This window comes from Periplaneta americana, chromosome 4, assembly GCF_040183065.1.
Source record: "Periplaneta americana isolate PAMFEO1 chromosome 4, P.americana_PAMFEO1_priV1, whole genome shotgun sequence".
In the NCBI taxonomy this organism is placed as follows: domain Eukaryota; kingdom Metazoa; phylum Arthropoda; class Insecta; order Blattodea; family Blattidae; genus Periplaneta; species Periplaneta americana.
Genome location: NC_091120.1, coordinates 160,180,443 through 160,201,112, shown reverse-complemented (window position 1 = coordinate 160,201,112; position 20,670 = coordinate 160,180,443). Strand labels below are relative to the sequence as shown.

Genomic DNA, 20,670 nt, shown 5'->3' with positions numbered 1-20,670 from the left:
AAGAACAGTCATAATCGTGTTGCAGTCGTATTTGTGGTACTGCAACCCGTTGAGATATGTGTTGGTCTACACTTGTGTTCATAATGATAGGTCCAATGACTCCTTTACACGACAGGGCAGCCCAAACTGTAATGCTGGTTTGATTCAGCTGTTCCCTCAATTGTTAAGTGGGGGTTTACTATTGAGTAGTAGACATAGTTATAGCTATTTACAGCACCCGACAGTTTAAAGTGTGTTTCGTCGGACCACACAATTTTTGGAACAATTTCATTACTTTCAGGTATTCTTTCAACATCATTTTGCAGAATTGTAAACGATGATCTGGTTCATCCTCTAATAGGCTAAACCATGCACCATTCTTGATCAAAATACTCATCTCAATCCACCTAATATACCTATTATACAACAGTGTACCTACTTATGCAATCCCTGTATGCACTTTCTTTGCCACTGTAGTTTATTTCATTTTATATTCATGTATATACATAACCCGTATGGCCTACAAAATATTTCCATGACTATTCTGTGGAAATCCTTGGAGGATTTAGTGAAGAACTGTTTTCATAACATGGAAGGGTTGATTGTACTAGGAAGAATAAAGTGCATAAGATTTTCTGATGATACGGCGTTGTTAGCAGAAGAGGAGATGGCACTAAGAGGTATGCTACTGGAGCTTAATGAGAGCTATTAGCAGTAAGGGATGAAGACGAGTGCAAACAATACGAAGACCATGTTATCAGAAGAAAAATAAAGGAAAACATGCGAATTCGAAATGAGGCAGTAGAACAAGTGAATAGCTTCAAATGCTTGGGGTGCAGTATAAGTAGCAACGATTTTCTGACAAGAAAACAATAGGAGAAATTTCTGCGGACTTTTTCAAAAATATGTAAGGAAGAGACTAGCGAAGTGTTTTTTAGGGGTTTATTTTACGACCTTTTATCAACATCTACAGTTATCTAGTGTCTGAATGATATGAAAGTGATGACAGCGAAATGAGTCCAGGGTTCGGTGCCGAAAGTTACCCAGCATTTCCTCTTCATGGGTTGAGGAAAAACCCCGGAAAAAAACTTCAACCAGGTAACTTACCCCAACCAGGATTTGAACTTGGGCCTATCACATTCAAGCATGCTAACCGTTACTCCACAGCGGTGGAAAAATGCTTTCTATGGAGTGTGGCATTGTATGGGGCATAAACATGGACATTACAAGGAAATGAAGAGAAACGATTGAAAGCATTTGAAACGTGGATATGGGGAAGAATGATAGTGTGAAATCGACAGAAAAAGAAAAAGAATTGAAGTTGCGTAAACAAGAGTAGATGAAAAAATAATAATGCTCAATGGTGATCAAAAGGAAAAAAAATAATTTGGCTTGGTCACTAGCTAAGAATAAACTGCCTCCTGAAGGATGCACTGGAAGGAATGGTCAACGGGAGAAAAGTTCGGGGCAGAAGAAAATATCAATGATAATAGTACATTATGCAACGAGCCTATAATGAAGGTAATTAAGAAGCGAGTATGGATATTTATGAAACGAGCGCAAGCGAGTTTCATAATTTTCATACGAGCTTCTTAATTACCATTATAGGCGAGTTTCATACGACTTTTTATGCTCGACCATATTTCTAACTTGATATTATTAATTTTCTTTGTATCTGACTTTGGCCAATGTCCCGTATGTTGTGAGATGTGCGCAGACGCGAAAGTATTGATTTTTTCCGAGGAACAGATGTTCACATTGAACTTGCTAGGCCATAAGAACCTACAGAGATAACATCAAAGTTAAATTAGACATTGAAAAACGAGATGACAAATTGAATTTATTTGAATATTATTTACAATTAACGCTAATTATTATAGTAACAGAACATAACCTTCTGCGACAGTATTGGATTTCCAGCCTCCGTGACTTTTCGCTAATTCTCTTTCGATTGCATATCCGAGAATAATCGATACTTGCGGTTTTATAACGGTAGAAAGCTGACCTGTCATTGGCTGAACAGTTGTAACCTGAGTCGTCATTGGCTGAAAGACCTGACCTTTAATGAGTAGGTGTACTTTAATGACATGCATTAAAGGTCTGCTACCAGGTGTATAATTACTATATTTCGGCATGGTCGAGCATAAACAACATTAAGATAGATGGATCATATGCTGAGACTAAGAGGAAGACAGAAAAGAGAGAAGACTGAAGAATATTGGGTTTGGGGTGAGCAGAAAGGAATGAATGAATGAATGAATGAATGAATGAATGAATGAATGAATGAATGAATGAATGAATGAATGAATGAATGAATGAATTAATTAATTAATTAATTAATTAATTAATGGTGTGAGAAACCTCAATCAATATGAATCTGTAAGGGATAAAGGATGAATAATACGCCTAAGCTAAAAGGTACACGATTGCGCGTCCTTGCAAGGGCTAATCAACAGAGAGGTGCAGACGGCTGTCAAATACTGATCCCGATTCCAGGCGGCAGAATTCTACAACACAGGGATACAAAAATTGGTCCTTCGGTATGGCAAATGTCTCAATTCCGTTGGGAAATATGTTGAAAAATAGCTCAACAATTGCTGCATCTATTCCAATAAATCTTTCCATAAAACTGTGTTTTCTTTCTATAAACGGCCCTAGGGAAACTTACTTCTTGGACGGCCCTCGTAATTGCGTTCAAATAGCCAAAATTTTTATAAGCACTTGTTTTGATATTAACATGATAGAAGAAAAAATATAACTTTTTTATCTGCCCCCATGAGAATGTTTTATTGTTAGAGCGGTTGCCTTAAATATGAAACGTAGGCCTACTACAATGCGTATACTAACTGGCTCCGCAGTGAAGCAAGCAGCAGTATTCGACCCGGCAGCGATGTAAAGTTGGTACTGTGTAGCGCATGGTTTGAACACGTAGGAATATCACAGTCTAGTATATTCAGTCACGAAGCTCAATAGGTTGTAAATATGCATCCATATATAGTTGCTAACCACTAGGATCGCTACTACCGCCTCATTACAGATAATGTGAAATAGTACCTGCACAGTCTATTTTTCCTAGTACCCTCATAAACTCAAGCTTCGTGACTATATATACTAAACTGTGGGAATATTACATCTCGTCTCTCGTTTCCTCCCACCCTCCACCATACAATGCGGCCAAGGTCATTGACTCTACCTGCACGATACCAACACAACTCCTCGAGTTCCCGCGTTTTTCCTTAACACTTCTCCTGCGGATCCAGGTAGTATACGCACTGTATATTATAGTCATGCCCAGTCCTCAAATGTTATGCCAGATCAAAAAATATGCAGTATAGGAATGAAGCGGTTTCACAATTATGCTGTATCGCCCGTATAACCAATCTCACTTGTATGTGATTTTGTTCGGAGACAGGTATGGAATAATGTAAATTAGTGCTGCCTCTTTGTATAAAGAAAAAATTATTCGGTGTTATGAGAAAAAAAAGGCCTCTGTAAAATATTCTGGATACCCTCGGCGATCTGCTAAGTTCCTTATAGAGAAGATTTTCAATATTAATTTCCTACAGTCCTCAAAGTTACAAAGTAATGAAGTGGAGATGACACTGGTTTCGAATTTAACGAAACCCTCGAATTTTGAGACCGGCATGAACTTTGTCCTGTGCCATTTGTATGCATGAAATAAAATTTAGAACCGTGTGTTCAATTAATATTATTTGCATTAGTATGATAATGTTATGAGGATTGGTATATTGTTACACAAACTACCGGCTTTTCGTTTGCATTAATTTATTTTAAACCAGATTCAATGCGGAATTATTTTTTAAACTGCGAGTTAATTTCCATGACATGCAAGTCACTTTCTGTTTCGTTCTGGAGTGTTCTTTTTTCTGTAACTTGCCTAGCAAAACGACATTCGCACTAAAATTATGTGTATTCATTTTTTATGTTTAACGTAAATAACATATGTGAAAGTATGTTTGTCTGCATATTATTTTGTGCGAGATCGTGCGTATTTGCTTGTTTTCCGCACAGAACCAATACGCGGTAAGTGTGAAATACCACATTCAGTATTCCCAACGTAACACACATAACAATTTCTCTCTTCATACCGCTTAAGCGCGACATTCATTTTACTGCTTTAGGCTTTTAACATATTATTTTTAAAGACGTTTAACATGGTAATAATTATAAATTGGAAATTTACCACTGCAATTTCACCTAAATTGCAATGTTAATTATTGTTTTTAAATATTTGCAAAAATTAAGTAAAGTCTACTACTCCACGAAACGTATTGCATTCCTGATACAAGTAACATTAAGGAAGCCGTGAAAAAATCAACAAGATTCCAGATGCCGAAGTTATTACTGCAAAATGTTATATAAATAATATTGTTAAAATATTAAAATGAAAAATAAATCATTACATAACCTTACCGTTTGTTTTAAGTTCGCATTTATAGACCGGGGGGGGGGGGAAGACAGACTTATATCACGGCCTGCTGGAGTATAGTAAATACAGAGAACATTTTATAACAACAATGTTGAAGAAAGATATTTGGTCTTCCGAAGTTGCCGTCATTAAACAGAAGCCAACATGGAGATTTCATTGCAACTAATTAGAAATTCATCTTTCAGGTATGTAATAAACGATCTTCGCACAAAATAATCTACGATACACGAGCGGTATGTTTGTTTTCTTGTTCTCGGAAATTAAAAATGCTCAACTACGTTTCGCTTTTTCAATCTTTTCCTCGAACATGAAAACGTCAACATACCGCTCTTGTAACGTATATTACTATATTGTATCTTCTTTTACCAGGCGGCCTGTAACAATATTCCCAACTTTAATTCATTTTCGTATTTTTCTTTTATTTCTGACTTCTTCAATCAATTTTTTGTCCTCTTCCTGCTAATTTCGCTTTCATCCACTATCTATTCGACTACATTTTTATTTATATTCATTATAATTTATTATCCTACGAGGTTCATGACAACAATGCCTCATATCAGACTGAATAAAATTGCAATCATCGCATTACAAGCGTCATTTGTTAAATTGACAATCGCCTTATCACGGATGCTATAAACGTCGAAACAAAAGAACGATGCGTTCGACAAAACTAACAAAAAAAAGTTCTTTGAAACCGATAAACTTCATTATAGCTGAAAAGGGGGCCGTTAAAATGTAGTGGATGAGATATAAATCTAAATTACTATTTCCCTGTTTATTAGAAGGGGTGGTTTTAACAAAATATAAAGTTATAGCTAGCTTCCGTCCGACAGCCGATGTAAACTTTTATCCCGACTGGCCATGCAAGCAAGATGGACTCTTTTATACGAAGAAGAGCCATTAAATGCCATTGGCTCCTGGTGTTAAGGTCCGTTACAATTATTGTTTCGCCCTTCGGCGTTGGTCTTTAATACTTGAAGTACCAGCGTAATGGCCCGGAATTATTAGTTGCTGAAAAGGCGCTCGTTTCCAGGAAGTTAAAAGACGAGAGGGGCATACAAACAAGACCGGAAAAGAGCTACCAATCTCAAGTTCTCAACTCTTGAAATGTATTTCTAAGCAAAACAAAATATTTCTACATGTGCAGGATGTATCATAACATGTGATAACCACTGCATGAAAAGATTAAGTTTTTTAACTTTGCCTCCAATATGAAAATTGACTTTTTTTTGTTTAAATTAATAAATTTAATTGAAATAAATTATTATTTAGATTGGGAAGTTTCGAAATGAAAATCCTGTATGTATCTCTACTCAAGTACTAAAATATACAAATGAAGTAAAAGATCATTTTTGCAGGTAATACTAAAAATGAAAGTTCATATTATTTTTCTGCATGGTAAATAATTACATCGATGTAGGCCAGCGTTTCTCAAACTATGGTCCGCGGACCACCTGTGGTCCTCTAGGTCTGCCCTTGTGGTACTTCAAAAAAGACAGAAGAAAAAATAAAATTCATACGAACTGCGAAACGCACTATAGCTTAAAATCTCAGAGTTTGGAAATGACACATGGCAATCCAATTTCACTTTTTCTCCCAGTACTGACATTTTATGAAATTTATTACTCTACCGACTTCCCACTCTACTCTCAGTAACGAAAGAGGGATTTAAAGCACTATGAACGTGGTGTTTCACGTCATCTTTTCCCTGCACATCTGGCGCCGCGCTTGTAACCCAGTCAGCGACCACCCTAATTGAAGGGCTCAGAGCCAAAGGCGACCAACCCACAATTTTGTATTGTTCATTATTAGGCCTTTTTTCAAAACTATACATTGTTGAGACACATTAAATATTATATATTACAGTTATATGAACACTATTAACTGTAATATATAATATTTAATGTATCTTATCAAATCTATAAACACTGTATAATTGACCTAACATGTGTGTTTTATCTTTAAATATATACATTGTTGTTATAGATTCATGACATTTTTTTGTATTTATTCAATGTAGACGAATTAAAATAAATTGTGAAACCAATCATTTTTGTCAGGATCCTCTTAATATCAACTCTTATTTATTCATCTTGTAGTTGTGGGTTAGTCGCCTTTGGCTCTGAGCCCTTCAATTCATAACAGAGGACCAAAGTACCGAATCATAATTCTGTTTCAAAATATTATAGGCCTACTGGTATTAAAATATGCTACAAAAATGATAAATTTGCTTTCGAAGGGAACAAGAGTAAGATGGTCCGTGGAACTGTTCTAACTTTAAAAAATGGTCCCCACTCCAAAAAAGTTTGAGAAACGCTGATGTAGGCTATATGTCTTTTGTGTAATATTAAAAAGAGAACTAGAAACAGTGATACCATTAGCAATATGATTAAGGAAACTCATAAAAGACGTAATGAGAAAGTATGCACCACCTTTTTGACACTAATTTTTAAATATACGTTCCAAGATTAGTATTATTATACAGAATCCGCCAAAAAAAAATGTATAGGCCTACACTCTTTGTCAGACTGTATCAGGATATTGATGTCGTCAATTGATTTGAATTACGAGTATGTTGTAGTATGATCTTTCGCTCGACAGATGTCGGTACTTTCTTCACGATAGTGAGAACACAAAATGGCTGGAGTACGCTTGACGTTCGAGCAGCGAAAATCCATTCTGAAGTGGTTTATGAGGTTTGATAATGCCGTTGAAGTGCAGCGTCAGTGGAGGCACGAATACGAAACTGAACCCCAAACCCGACTAACAATTAAACGCCACCACACTACCACCTAGCCGTACGAGCTTTTCTTGATGACAATCTGCAGGGACATTGGATTGGACGACGAGGGCCCATTTGAGTTCCCCCACGGTCGCCAGATCTAACACTTATGGATTTTTACTTGTGGGCAACTGTGAAAGATCAAGTCTATCGACGTAAGCCGCGCACGCTGGAGGACCTTCGCCAGGAGATTACAGCGGCATGCGCAGCGATCTACATTGAAACATTGACCGACGTAGCTACGGCGACCGCTCGTCGTTGCGTTGTGTGTCTGGCTGCCAACGGCGAACATTTTGGACATCTAAAGTAACCATGTGCTTAACTGAAGACAGTACTACATATGTGATCAGTATTTAAATATAAAACAAACACATAGTAAATACATTATGCGCCAAAATATACAATACTGGAACAATATGTTACTGTTATTTGTTGTTGTTAGTTATCAGCAGAGGGCGGATCAGAGTGACCAGGTTCCGTGACTTCACGTTACTGATGCAGAGAGCAGAATGTATCGGCACGTGTTCCCTAGGTACAGACAGTGGGTAAAGAATTATACAGTACGTAGTAGGAACATCATGTTCCTCTTCGCAAACAGGTGGCGTATGCTACTGCTAGTAAAAGTAAATGCGAAGTTATTATGTGAGAATACGACTATCCGATGAACTACTCATAGTAGTGGCCTACTGGAAAGAAATATTTACTAACGTGTGAGACGATAGAAAAGGTGAACCACACAACAATGGCAACCGTATTTTCTAATGCCATGGATATTTTGTGGCCTAATGGTATCAGGTATAATAATGTAGCCTATTTCTTTAAGCACAGATGCTGATCCCTACATGATAAAAACGGCCAAGGTCACAAAAATAATTTATTCTAAGTTGGTTCACCTAGCTTGATTAGCACATGGACTCCATAGGGTGGCGGAAGTAATTCACTATTCTTACAGTGACGTCGATAGCTTTATAGGTAATGTTAAGAAAATGTTTCTGAAAACACCTTCCCGAATACAAAAATTCAAGGAAATCGCTCCCGGGGTTCCCCTTGCACCAAACCCAATAATAACAAGATGGGGTAGTTGGCTGGACGCTGTCTTCTATTATGCCACATATTATGTTCAAATTGTGAAAGTGATCAATAGTTTAGATTCTACAGAGGCACATGCAATTGAAATAGCAAAATCCCTCATTTCAGTCGATCTTTAGTGTAGATTTCATACAGAAGAACTTTTGTCACTTACCGAAAGCCATAACGTTGTTACAAACATATGATTTACACATGCCAAAGACTATAAACAGTGGAAGAAGTATCTGTAAAGCTTAAGGAAACCAAAGCCGGATAAGTTACGAAAAAAAGAGAACGAGAAACTTTAGAATGTGTTAGCAAAAAAAAAAATAATAATAATAACGATTTTTCAGTCATGTGTGGTGTGCGAGATGTGTTGCTGCAAAAACAAACAGAGCCCTGCAGATCGAAACGTGAAAGAAATATATCAGATATTGATATAAGTTAGTATATTATTCGTATTCACTTATTACGTCTTGCGATGTCGAAGGGAGTTTATCACGATATAATTTTTGTTTAAGTAAGATACGCAGAAACGTTCACTTTCGATAATCTCCGCATGTACATTATTGTCCACTGCAATGCACAGACTACGTAGTATTCACTTTACACGTAAGTACAATCTACTGTTTTATAACGGAGTACAAATTCACAGCCGTCATGTACAGCATAGTGTACGCATTCTTTTGATACAACTGTACGGACATTGCAGGTACGCGCCCGTTGTGTACTTCTGCAGTCACCGTCTCTGCTTCAACATAAACAGACTTTAGTAAATGGTGAGTAAACTTGTAAGAACAGTCACTCTGATCCGTCCTTTGGTTATCAGTATGATAATATAAATGTTCAAAATGTGCTCCATTGCACTGTAGACAGATTTTGAAACATATTCTGGAACATAGGTCGCTGCAGAGTCCTGAAAAACGAGACGATCTTCTGATGTAATGCAGGCGCAGTTGTGGGTGGATCATTACAGTTGAAAATGTTCTCCTTTAAACAATCGTCGAAGTGACGGTATTGCTGATGTTTAATTTCAGGGATGTTCGTCGAAGACTTCGCTTTGGTGACTGCAACACCTGATTGACAACACGTCCATGATTGTCATTTGTGGACACAGTTACTGGCCTACCAGACCTTCACTTCCGTTGACACAATACACTACCCGTACGACGAAATTTTGTAACGATAGACAGCATAACTGTGTTGCTTGATGCCGGCTGATTAAAGTGTTCACGATATTGTTGCGCCACTAACTTTAAACTCGGCCCGCCTTGATAACCATTTCCGTACGAGCGAAAATAATACTCCACTATGAACACTTTTTCCTCCGTCGCGAGACCCACTGTCAATTCCAATCACACAACACAACGTTCGTTACACAACTAGCAATACATAACGTTGATGCAACAACACGCAGACACACAGGCATGCGCATGCGGGCTGCGCGAAATCTAGTACTGTATATTTTGGCTCATACCGTAGTTTTCGTTCCTTAAATAATGTATACATTTTTTTTAGCGGATTCTGTAGTTTAAATATTTTACATACCATATGGAAGTAAATTTATAAAATCTTATAAATAATTCTTTCAGCAGCCATCTTCCTCTAAGAATGAAATGAAGATCTATCACATTACACGAATAATACTTCTTTTTCCTTTCAAGTTTCTTCTAGGCCTATCTTCACTGACATTTGATGGTGACTAAATGACCGAGAAATCCGCTACTTTAGGTTAATCTACGAGCAAACATCAATTCATAATTCTCGCAATAATGGAAAACCCCAAAGATTTTTATTATGTTTCTTCATGCAATTAACCCTCTGACTAATAGTAACTCCATTGCATGTTTTACAGGACATAGAGACATTCGACCTGGAGGACTTCAAGTACAATTCTGTGAACATCACTGCGTTTCGCCTGGTTGACGTAGAGGACTCGCGCGTTTTGGAGACGCTGGAACAAATGGAGAGGTTCCAGCCCATTGGCCACGCCATCCTCAACCGCAGCGGAATTATACAAGTAAGTTAATTAATTAAAAAAAGGACGTCCGATATATTACGAAAAAATATTGTTAAAAGTATACACTGTCCACAAAAAATATCACAGTATTTTAACATTTTAATAAAGGAACGTATTATCTTCTTTACGAGCTATCACAAAATCTTCCCAATCCTTTTAAGAAAACGTCGAATTCAAAGTTAAAACTCGACCGAAAGCAATTATTATTTCCTGAATAACTTTAAAATAGAGTTTTACAGTCTTGAGACCGATGTTTCGGTTTGTTTAACAAAAAGTGGAATAATTACGGCCAATTCCTATCATTTATTATTTGGTTTGCTCTGGCCAAAAAAAAAAAAAAAAAAAAAAAAAAACATATTAAGCTAATTGGAAGATAGTTCGTCTTCCTCAAATAAAATGAGAATTAACAAACACTATTGAAGAGGTGAATTTCAAAGTGTCATAAGTCCTTTTTCTATGATTTTAACTTCTTTTATTCAAGTTTTAATTATTTAGCTTTTTCAAGCCTATATATAACTGTGTAAGTTTATTTCACAGACTCTGCTAAGTCTTGTAGTAGATCAGTTTGATAAAACACATGCAGATACTAATAATGTCAAATTTATTTCATCAGTTTTGGTCATTGTACTTATAACTTGTCATTTGGACTTAAGCCAGTTTAGAATCCACTTTTTTCAATTCTAAAAAAGGAAAACAGAAACAACGTTTTTCAAAACTTCATTTTAACGTTATTCCGATCATAGCCTAAACAATCTGACCAGCGTAAGTTAGTGTCTAAGCGTACTTGTTAATAACGCCTCCACTTTTCGTCTCTTAGATTTCTTGCTGCTCTTCTCAAACAGTTTCTAGCACATTCCTCTGCTGGAACCAGGCGTCAACTCAGAACAAGATACTGGTGATTCACAAGGTCTTGTTGTATTTAACACATTTTCCGAGGAAGTTACTGCACTCTTCACAATTAAACTACTCCCTGTTCTTAGCTAAAACTATCTTAACAGTTCGATTAGTTTAAGTCAACTTTTAAGCACTATATCATTCATTCATAGTGTTCTGCCCAAGGGCAGGTCTCTCACTGCAAACCCAGCATTCTCCAGTCTTTCCTATTTTCTGCCTTTCTCTTTGTCTCCTCAAATGATCCATATATCTTAATGTCGTCTATCATCTGATATCTTCTTCTGTCCCGAACTCTTCTCCCATTCACCTCCCTTCCAGTGCATTCTTCAGAAGGCAGTTTCTTCTCAACCAGTGATCCAACCAATTCCTTTTCTTTCTGATCAGTTTCAGCATCATTCTTTCTTCACCAACTCTTTCCAACACAGCTTCGTTTCTTATTCTGTCTGTTCATTTCACACGTTCCATCCTTTTCCAAATCCACATTTCAAATGCTTCTAGACGTTTCTCCTCACTTCGTCGTAATGTCCATGTTTTTGCCGCATACAATGCCACACTCCACACAAAGCACTTCACTAGTCTACTCCTTAGTTCTTTCTCCAGCGGGCCGCAGAAGATGCTCCTTTTTCTATTAAAAGCTTCCTTTGCCATTGCTTCTTGACTTCTTGGTAGCAGTTCATATTGCTACTTATAGTACATCCCAAGTATCTGAAGCTGTCCACTTGCTCTACTGCCTCATTTAGAATTCGCAAATTTACCTTCCTTACTTTTCTTCCTATGACCATGGTCTTCGTCTTGTTGGCATTTATCTCTATTCTAGACTGCTCACAGCGGTTATTTAGCTCTAGTAGCATATCCCTTAGTATTACCTCCTCTTCTGCTAACAACGCCATATCAGCAAATCTTATACCCTTTATTCTTCTTCCTCCTACTATCACTCCTCCAATGTTCTGAAAACAGTTTTTCACTAAATCCTCCAAATAGATGTTGAACAGCGTAGGTGATAGAGGGCATCATTACGGCAATGGTTCGGTACAGTATTAGGCACAGAACTTTTCTAGTGAAAACTTACTTTGAGAATGAAAACTATGTAGGCTAAAAGCTGGCTAGTGACTGAAACAGTATCACGTAGGATAGAAGCATTTGTAATCGCTGGCGAAGAAAAATATTCAAAGCATAGGCTACTGGCCTAAGGCAATAACTAGTTCAGAACTATAGGCTACAAGACAACAAATAATCCCAAATGAAAATAAGGAAAGGAAATGGACGTGCAGAAGACACACATTTATGAAGCAACAAGATGGTCTGTCGTCAAGGTAGCATGCTCCTGTACAAGAGATTAAGGATTCTATTATTATTATTATTATTATTATTATTGTTATTAGAGCGCGTTAAAATAACATTTGAGATTTTTTGTCAAATACTTATCCTAAATCACTCACTCGAAATTTGTAATTGGATCTCCCTGTATAACTGTAACATCTCAAATCGTTATTGGAATAAAATATAATATAAGGTTACTGCTGTTGTATATGCTGTATAGTACAGAATTTTTCTATTTGTTGTAACCATAATAATCGTTAAATAGCATTGTTATATAGGCTGCAATATGAGCGGGGTCCTTTATTATTTCATCGTTAGGTATATCCATCTGACTTTTTAATCAATAAACGTCTGTGATGTTACATTATTTCGATGGGTTAAAAAAAGGTTGTTGACTCTAAACACGACTTCAGGAAAATCGAAAAAAAAAAATGGGTGGAAATTTTGTATGAACATGAATAATATGACTTAATTGTAATTCATTGGTACTGGGTCAGTTTGTACTCTAAGCATTTATGGACATGTTGAAGACTACTGAGAGTTTCGGTGGAACTAGTAGAAATTAAATTAAATTTAACAAAAGTGAAGAAAATAAATACTGCATTAAATCTGATTAATATAACCTCAGTTATTAGGGTAGTGAAGTAAATGTCATGTAACTACCGCTGTACAGCAAACATTTACTAAAATAACGTACAGTAGAGGCAAAAAAATCCGGACCGATCCTTGTAACTGATTTCAGAGCCTTGTTCACTCCAGAGCACGATAGACTGGTAACTAAGACTTTCGTGGTTCGAATCCTGCCTGGGAAGGAAACTTTTTTTTTGTTCCTTATTCAAATTTATTCCCAACACTTTTCGATTGCAGCGATATTTTACTACTTAATTAACTTATTATTCCCAGAACATGAATTTTACCAGCAATCGAAAAGTATTGGGAATAAATTTGAATAAGGAAGAAAAAAAAGTTTCTTTCCCTGGCAGGATTCGAACCACGAAGGTCTTAGTTACCAGTCTATCGTGCGCTGGAGTGAACAAGGCTCTGAAAACAGCTATAAGGGCAGGTCCGGTTTTTTTACCACTACTGTACACTCCCATCATTACGGAACTTAAATATTATTATTATTATTATTATTATTATTATCATTATCATTATTATTATTATCATTATTATTATTATTATTATTATTATTGATACTGAATTGGATGGCGGAAGGGACAAGAGTAAGGGTTAGACCACCAGCTCACCAATATACAAATTCAATACTCAAACTCGTAGAAATGATACAAGAGAAGTGGTGCCTCCTGCATTAATACAAACTCTGCAACGACGTGTCATTGTCTGTCGTACACGTTCAAAGACTCTAGGCATGTGCTATAGAGCCTCAGGAGCTGCAAGAACCTGGGCGACGAGCTCTTCCTTCAATTCAGACTTTTAGTCTCGTACACAAGGCTCTTCAAGTATCCCCACACATAAAAGTCAAGTGGGGTGAGGTCGGGAGAACGAGCAGGCCATCCAGTGGATACACCGTGGCATATCCACTTATTCCTTACAGTTAGTACAGTTTCTGGTTTTGTAATTCAATAATTAGTTTCGGACACATGGTCATTTAACAAAAAAACGTTTGTTTTGGTCTCTTGTATCATCCCTAGAAGCTTGAAAATTGAATTTAGATACACCCTGTATAAGATATACAATATTGGACTAAGAACACTATCTTGTGGAATTCCTGATTTTATGGATGGAATGTTGTAACATGAACTTGGAATTTCATTTGAAAGAATTTATCTTCTATATTATGATTTCAGTAGACTATAAAATGAATATGGCAAGGACTTTTTTATTTGGTGTGCCAAACTTCATCAAATAACTGTCTAACATCAAGGAATACCGCTGAACAATATTCTTTGTTCTCTAGACAAATGAACATAATCAGCAGTGCTGTTGATCGATCAAAATATTTAATCGATTAACTTCGAGTTTTGATCGAGTTGAAAAAATGTTTTAATATACTGTAATACACAATTATTGTTAAATTTAACTTGTGTTCGGTGATAAGCATAAGTATTAAATGTTGTATATCTGTGTATATTATATCATATTACAAAACTATTTTTAATTACTTAGTAACATATTTATTATAAGCAGGGAAAGGATTTATATGTAAATACATATTTACTTATAAAGCTAATATAATTTATATTTTGCATTATCTTTATGTTTCACAATGTGTAGGGTTGAAAAATCCTACTTTTATTTTCCATATTTTTCCATATTTTAGAGTTTAGTACATATTTTCGTTAATTTCCATATATTTTCCATATTTCATATAAAACAGTCCATATTATATTAGGTTTAACAATAAAACAAAACAAAATTCCATTAACTTTTAAAAATACATTTCAACAATAGAGATTTAAACACATGTTCAGTAATCCCTTTAACATCAGAGTTATTTGAAAATTAGCAGTCCTATCAACAATGGGAAAGTAAGTTACAAAACTGTATTAATTTAATTTAAAATTTTTAACAGACTTCAGTTGTGCAGCTCAACAGTTAAATGCCAGTCAGAGTACACATAGGTTCAGTTTTGTAAATCATACTATAAAGACGGTAAATATGCCAAAAGTACGTCATTCAGTCAATTTAAAATCAAAACTAACAAGTTACATTTCAGAATTTAAAGAAGATGGTTTATCAACTGACAATAAAATATTATTTTGTAATTTGTGTCAGTGTGCAGTATCATCTACACAAAAGTTCCTGGTGCAACAACACATTACAACTAGTAAACATCAGGCCAACAAACAACTAAATTCCAAGCAGAGACAATTGTTTTTAACACAACCAACAACATCGAATGTAAGATCTGAGTTTAACATCGACCTGTGCCGTTCTCTCATCTCTGCTGATATTCCTCTCTACAAACTAAAGAATAAGGTCTTCAGGGAATTCCTTGAAAAATATACTCAACATACAATCCCGGATGAGTCAACACTTAGGAAGACGTATGCTCCATCCATCTACGATGAGACAATACAGAAGATAAGAGATGAAATTAAAGATAGTTCAATTTGGGTTTCCATTGATGAGACTCCCGACAAAGAAGGTAGACTTGTTGGTAATGTAGTTATCGGTTTGTTAAGTGAACAATATTCTGAACGAATTCTTTTACATTGTGATGTTCTAGAAAAGTGCAATAACAAAACTATAGTTAAACTGTTCAACGAAGCTATGGGTATCCTGTGGCCAAAGGGTATTATGTACGATAATGTGTTATTCTTTATTAGCGATGCTGCCCCTTATATGGTCAAAGCTGGACAAGCATTATCTGTTGTATATCCTAAATTGACTCATTTTACTTGTGTGGCGCATGCATTTCATCGTGTGGCAGAAGTGGTCAGAGACAATTTCCCTAAAGTAGATTTGTTGATTTCATCAGTGAAAAAAGTATTTCTCAAAGCTCCCAGTAGAGTTAACGTGTTGAAAGAAATGTACCCTGAAATTCCATTGCCACCAAAGCCAATTTTAACTAGATGGGGTACATGGCTAGAAGCAGTTGAATATTATGCCGAACATATAGACTCTATTAACAATGTTCTCCTTGCATTGGACTCTGAAGATGCAGTCTCAATTGATACTGCGAAAACAGTTACCTGTGACATAAGTGTGAAGAATGACTTAGCTCACATTCAGCATACATTTTCATGCATCATAAAAACGCTCAAAAGTCTCCAAAATAGGCACCTTTCACTATCTGAAAGTTTTGAAATTATAAATAGTACTGTGGAACAACTGAATCGTGGTAGAGGTAAAGTTGCAGATGCAGTAAGAGCTAAGGTGGACACTGTACTTTCAAAAAACCCTGGATATGAAGAACTACAAAAGGTTGTTGCTGTGATGAGTGGTGAATCAACAGTGAAGATTAACTTGGACTTATCCCCAGCAGACATTGTGAAATTGAATTATGTACCAGTTACTTCTTGTGACGTCGAACGCTCTTTTAGTCAGTATAAATCTATCCTCAGAGACAATAGAAGAAGATTCACTTTTCAGCACTTGAAAGAAATGTTTGTAACCTATTGTTATGGTAACAGACAATAAAAATTGTGTTTTGTTGAAACTACATTGGAAGATAAGGTACGTCCATTATATTTTTTGTTTAGTTTGATTAAAATGTACCAATATTTAACGTACATAGTCATTTTTTTATAATTTTAAGTCCATATTTAATTCCATATTTTGGTAAAAATCCATATTTAATTCCATATTTTGGTAAAAATAACTACATATATATTTACATATTTCATATATTTTTAGTCCATATAAATCCGTTCCCTGATTATAAGGCTTATAATTTATGGTGTCAATTTCTCCAGGAATTTTTGAGACAAACATAAATAACAAAAAATATGAAGACTCACCTAGTTAATACTGCTTCATCCATGATTTTAAACATGTGAGTGCATTCGCATGCTCCGAATTAAGTGCCGCTCTACGTTTAGTAACAATGTTCCCCGCATCACTAAACACGAAAAAACTTTTTTTCTGTGAAGCACTTCTCCACGATCGTTCAATTTAAGTCCAAACGTTTCACCGAGTTTATCTCTCAAATTTTCATAGGACATAATGGAGTTTACACGTTTCACAAACCACAGAAAACTATTTTTTTTTCTTTATGAAACTAAACACACAACTTTCATATACAAACTCAGTACAAAAACTGCAACTGCAAAAGTACAGCAGTTGAAACAGAAGACTGGCCACTATTGTAATCGAATTACCAGATTTTAGAAAGAGAATAAGATAGTTACGCTCTCACAGTGTAGACATGGCTATTTTATAAGTGATGAGGGGGTCGAATTCCAGAAAAGTATGTATTTCATATGCCACGAAGATGAGCTGATAACAAGGTGGAAGTTTTCTTGTAAAACCATAAAACTTAATAAGGGTTTCATATTGAGTTTCAACTTTCAATGGAGGTAGACTAGGTCACTGTCCTCATATCTCCATCTTTTTCTGAAGTGTTTGTGCAAAGATTTTCCCTACGCTACCTGGTTTACAGTTAGAAAATAACAGTACTATTGTGCTTTTAAGCAAGTAATTTCCGAGAGAGAAATATTGTCGGAATTTTAGTATGAATTTGTATTAACAAAATAATAATTAATATCAACTACAACCGATTAATTTTAATTGATTCGATTATTCAATTAAATATTTTTGATCGATTAATCTTATAACAGAAACTGATTGATTAATCGATTAAATCCCACAACACTAATAATAAGATCTTTCCTTGAACCCTTTAATTCAGGGAAAAAATTCTTCTCTTTCTTCACGTAAATCTGCGGTGTGGGACACAATGCATCCTGTTTATAAATTACCGATACTCTTTCAAAATAGGTCAGTAAACAAATAAGAGATAGTTATCACGCCAGAGTAACGTCAACATTCGACGCAAAGCTGTGCTACCGTAACAATACGTCCGACATGTTTCAGAAGCGATGCAAAGTCTAGATATAATGGCCAGCTGGGGCACACATTTTCTATGTGCATAAACGCCAGCTTGATATTATTTTGCTGAAAGCCACCTCTCGCGAAATATTCATGTAGATTTATATCTCATTCCCTACATTTTAACGATCCCCTTTTTGAACTAAAATGGAAGTTTATCGCTTCCAAAGAGCGTTTTATTTGTTAATTTTGTTAAGCGAGTCGTTCTTTTGTTTTGACCTTTATAGCATCTGTGATAAGGCGATTGTCAATTTAACAAATGACGGTTGTTACGCCATGTATAGCCGTTTTATTGAGCGCTGCTGCTAAGTCGAGTTATAAACGATTATAAAACAGAGAAAAGTAATGAAGATATCCGAGGATTGAGATTTGAAATGGAAGGCACATAAGACATGCAATTACTGGCAGAGATAAGTTGAAGAAAAATAATAAAATGGAAGTCAGATGAAATAAAAAAAACTGAAGGATGCTTGAAGAGGACAAAAATAATAATAAAAGATAGGTAAAGAGGAAAAGACTGTAGGAAACAGGACTCCTCAACGTAGCATGCGTTATTGCATAAGACTTGGAAATAACGAAGATTTCAAGGAAAAAAACTTATTTCGATTTATTTCTGAGAATTCTTTTTCTTCCTCTATAGGTTTATCAGAATTGTAGTAACTCTGACAGGAATATTAAATTATGTCATCAATATAGACTTCCGAATCAGGGCTGCGTTCGGGAATGGGTTTGAATCTCTCTTGGAGTTCCTGAGATTTCTAAGACTTTCCCAAACTGTAAAGCGAATGTCATCGTATAACCTATTTTGCACAAAGATAAACAACCTTGTAACAATTGATACCGTCTGAGGTAAATTTCACAGGGCCTCTACAATCCAAAATATAAATTGTAGCCCTACTACTTCCTATACAGGGTGTCTACCGATTTCCAATGGATCAAATTCATAACTTTCTCATGACTTTTCCATTACCTCTTTAGTCAAATGCAAGACCTCTTGGAAATGTGCATGGTAAAATGACAAAGATCTTTTTTTAATGAATCCCTATCTGAAAGCCAGTTGAGATTAAAACTAAATGAAGAGTCCACTGCAAGAATGATGGATGTCACTTTCTTGTCGAAAATGAACCAAGACTATCAATGCATAGCTTAAGCCATATAGAATGTACATACAGAGTTATATGGCATTAACACTAATAGTCATTATCCAGTAATGATCGGAAAATCACAGTTAAGCTTTGAGTGCTAAACATTTCAAACTTTCAATTGTTTCTCCTGTAAAATGTATTCCAAATGACATCCATCATTCTTGCAGTGGACTCTTCAAATGTAATTCTTATGTCACTAAAATTGCTTGTCAACATGAATAATGTAATTGTGTATGACTTGCACTATGCCATTCATCAAATTCTATGTGTTTAAAGAAATAAAAACGTTCAATTCTCATCTAGGATGGGGTGTAATTATTTTTATATAATCATCATTATATCTGTTAAGATACAAATTATTTTAACATGGCAAAGCTGCAAAATCTTACAAGTTTCATTAAGGCAATATAAAAACTATGAAAGTACAAATGTATGAAGAATTTTAAATTTCACAGTAAAAGACTCAGGGTTCTATGCATAGACATTTCGCTAGTCCGCGCTACGAGCGTGCTAAACTAGCCCCGGCTATCGAGCGATTACTTGTACAGGATTCATATATCATATCGCAACACTGGTTTATGAATACGAAAAACGTTAGTTCGCTGATCATCCACCGGAAGCCCGCGCTAAAAATGTCTATGAATATGGTCCTCAGTGTTTAAGTATCTTAACTAAACTTGAAATCTCAACATCTAAAATTTCAGCTTCTTCTTTTGTCTTTTCTATAAGCATAAGCTTACTTCCCTTATATTTGAGTTCTCTAATTTCTTGAACTGTTCTCCTTTTATGATTGGACGCTTCATCTTCATCAGATTTCTTCACCACTTAGCATGAAACATCGAACAGTCTCCTCAGTCAAAATGTACGAGTATTTATCATCATTGGAAACAATTACAGTATGGCATAAAATATAGTAAAACTATCAATAAATCATTATTTAGTTACCAGAGTTTAACGTGTCTTCATTCAGTGCTGAAACAAAAAAGAATCGTAACCACCCACTCAATTTCATTACTTTTTCATTGCTTTAATGACAGACGTTTGAGATGGGCAGGGCATGTAGCACGTATGGGTGAATCCAGAAATGCATAAAGAGTGCCAGTTGGAAGACCTGAGAGGAAAAAGACTTTGGGGAGGTCGAGACGTAGATGGAAGGATAATATTAAAATGAATTTGAGGAATGTGGGATATGATGCTAGAAACTGGATTAATCAGGATAGTGACCGATGGCAGACTTATGTGATGGCGGCAATGAACCTCCGGGTTCTTTAAAAACCATTTGTAAGTAATTGAAATATAATTGATTTATTTAAATCCACCACCAACAGAAGCAGGCATAAAAATGCTATTAGATAGAGTAAACTATACTTCACTGAGTAGATCCGTACTCTTCAAGAGATTCAAGCTAAATGTTATTCCCCATTCCAGTCTGACCGTTAGAAGAACTTAATTTCTACGCACTTCGAAACTTTTCTTGCCCAGCTATAGCATTGATACA

At 35.7% G+C, this 20,670-nt stretch overlaps 1 protein-coding gene across 3 annotated transcripts in view; it reads left to right on the top strand.

The window, feature by feature from the left end:
* The window catches only part of LOC138698374 (glutamate receptor ionotropic, kainate 2), a 546,735-nt gene that overhangs the window by 383,660 nt on the left and 142,405 nt on the right, over window positions 1–20,670 (top strand). For all 3 annotated transcript variants that reach the window (XM_069824247.1, XM_069824245.1, XM_069824246.1), the window contains one exon: window positions 10,135–10,299. In XM_069824247.1, coding sequence (XP_069680348.1) covers window positions 10,135–10,299 — 165 coding nt within the window. The remainder of the gene's footprint in view (window positions 1–10,134; window positions 10,300–20,670) is intronic.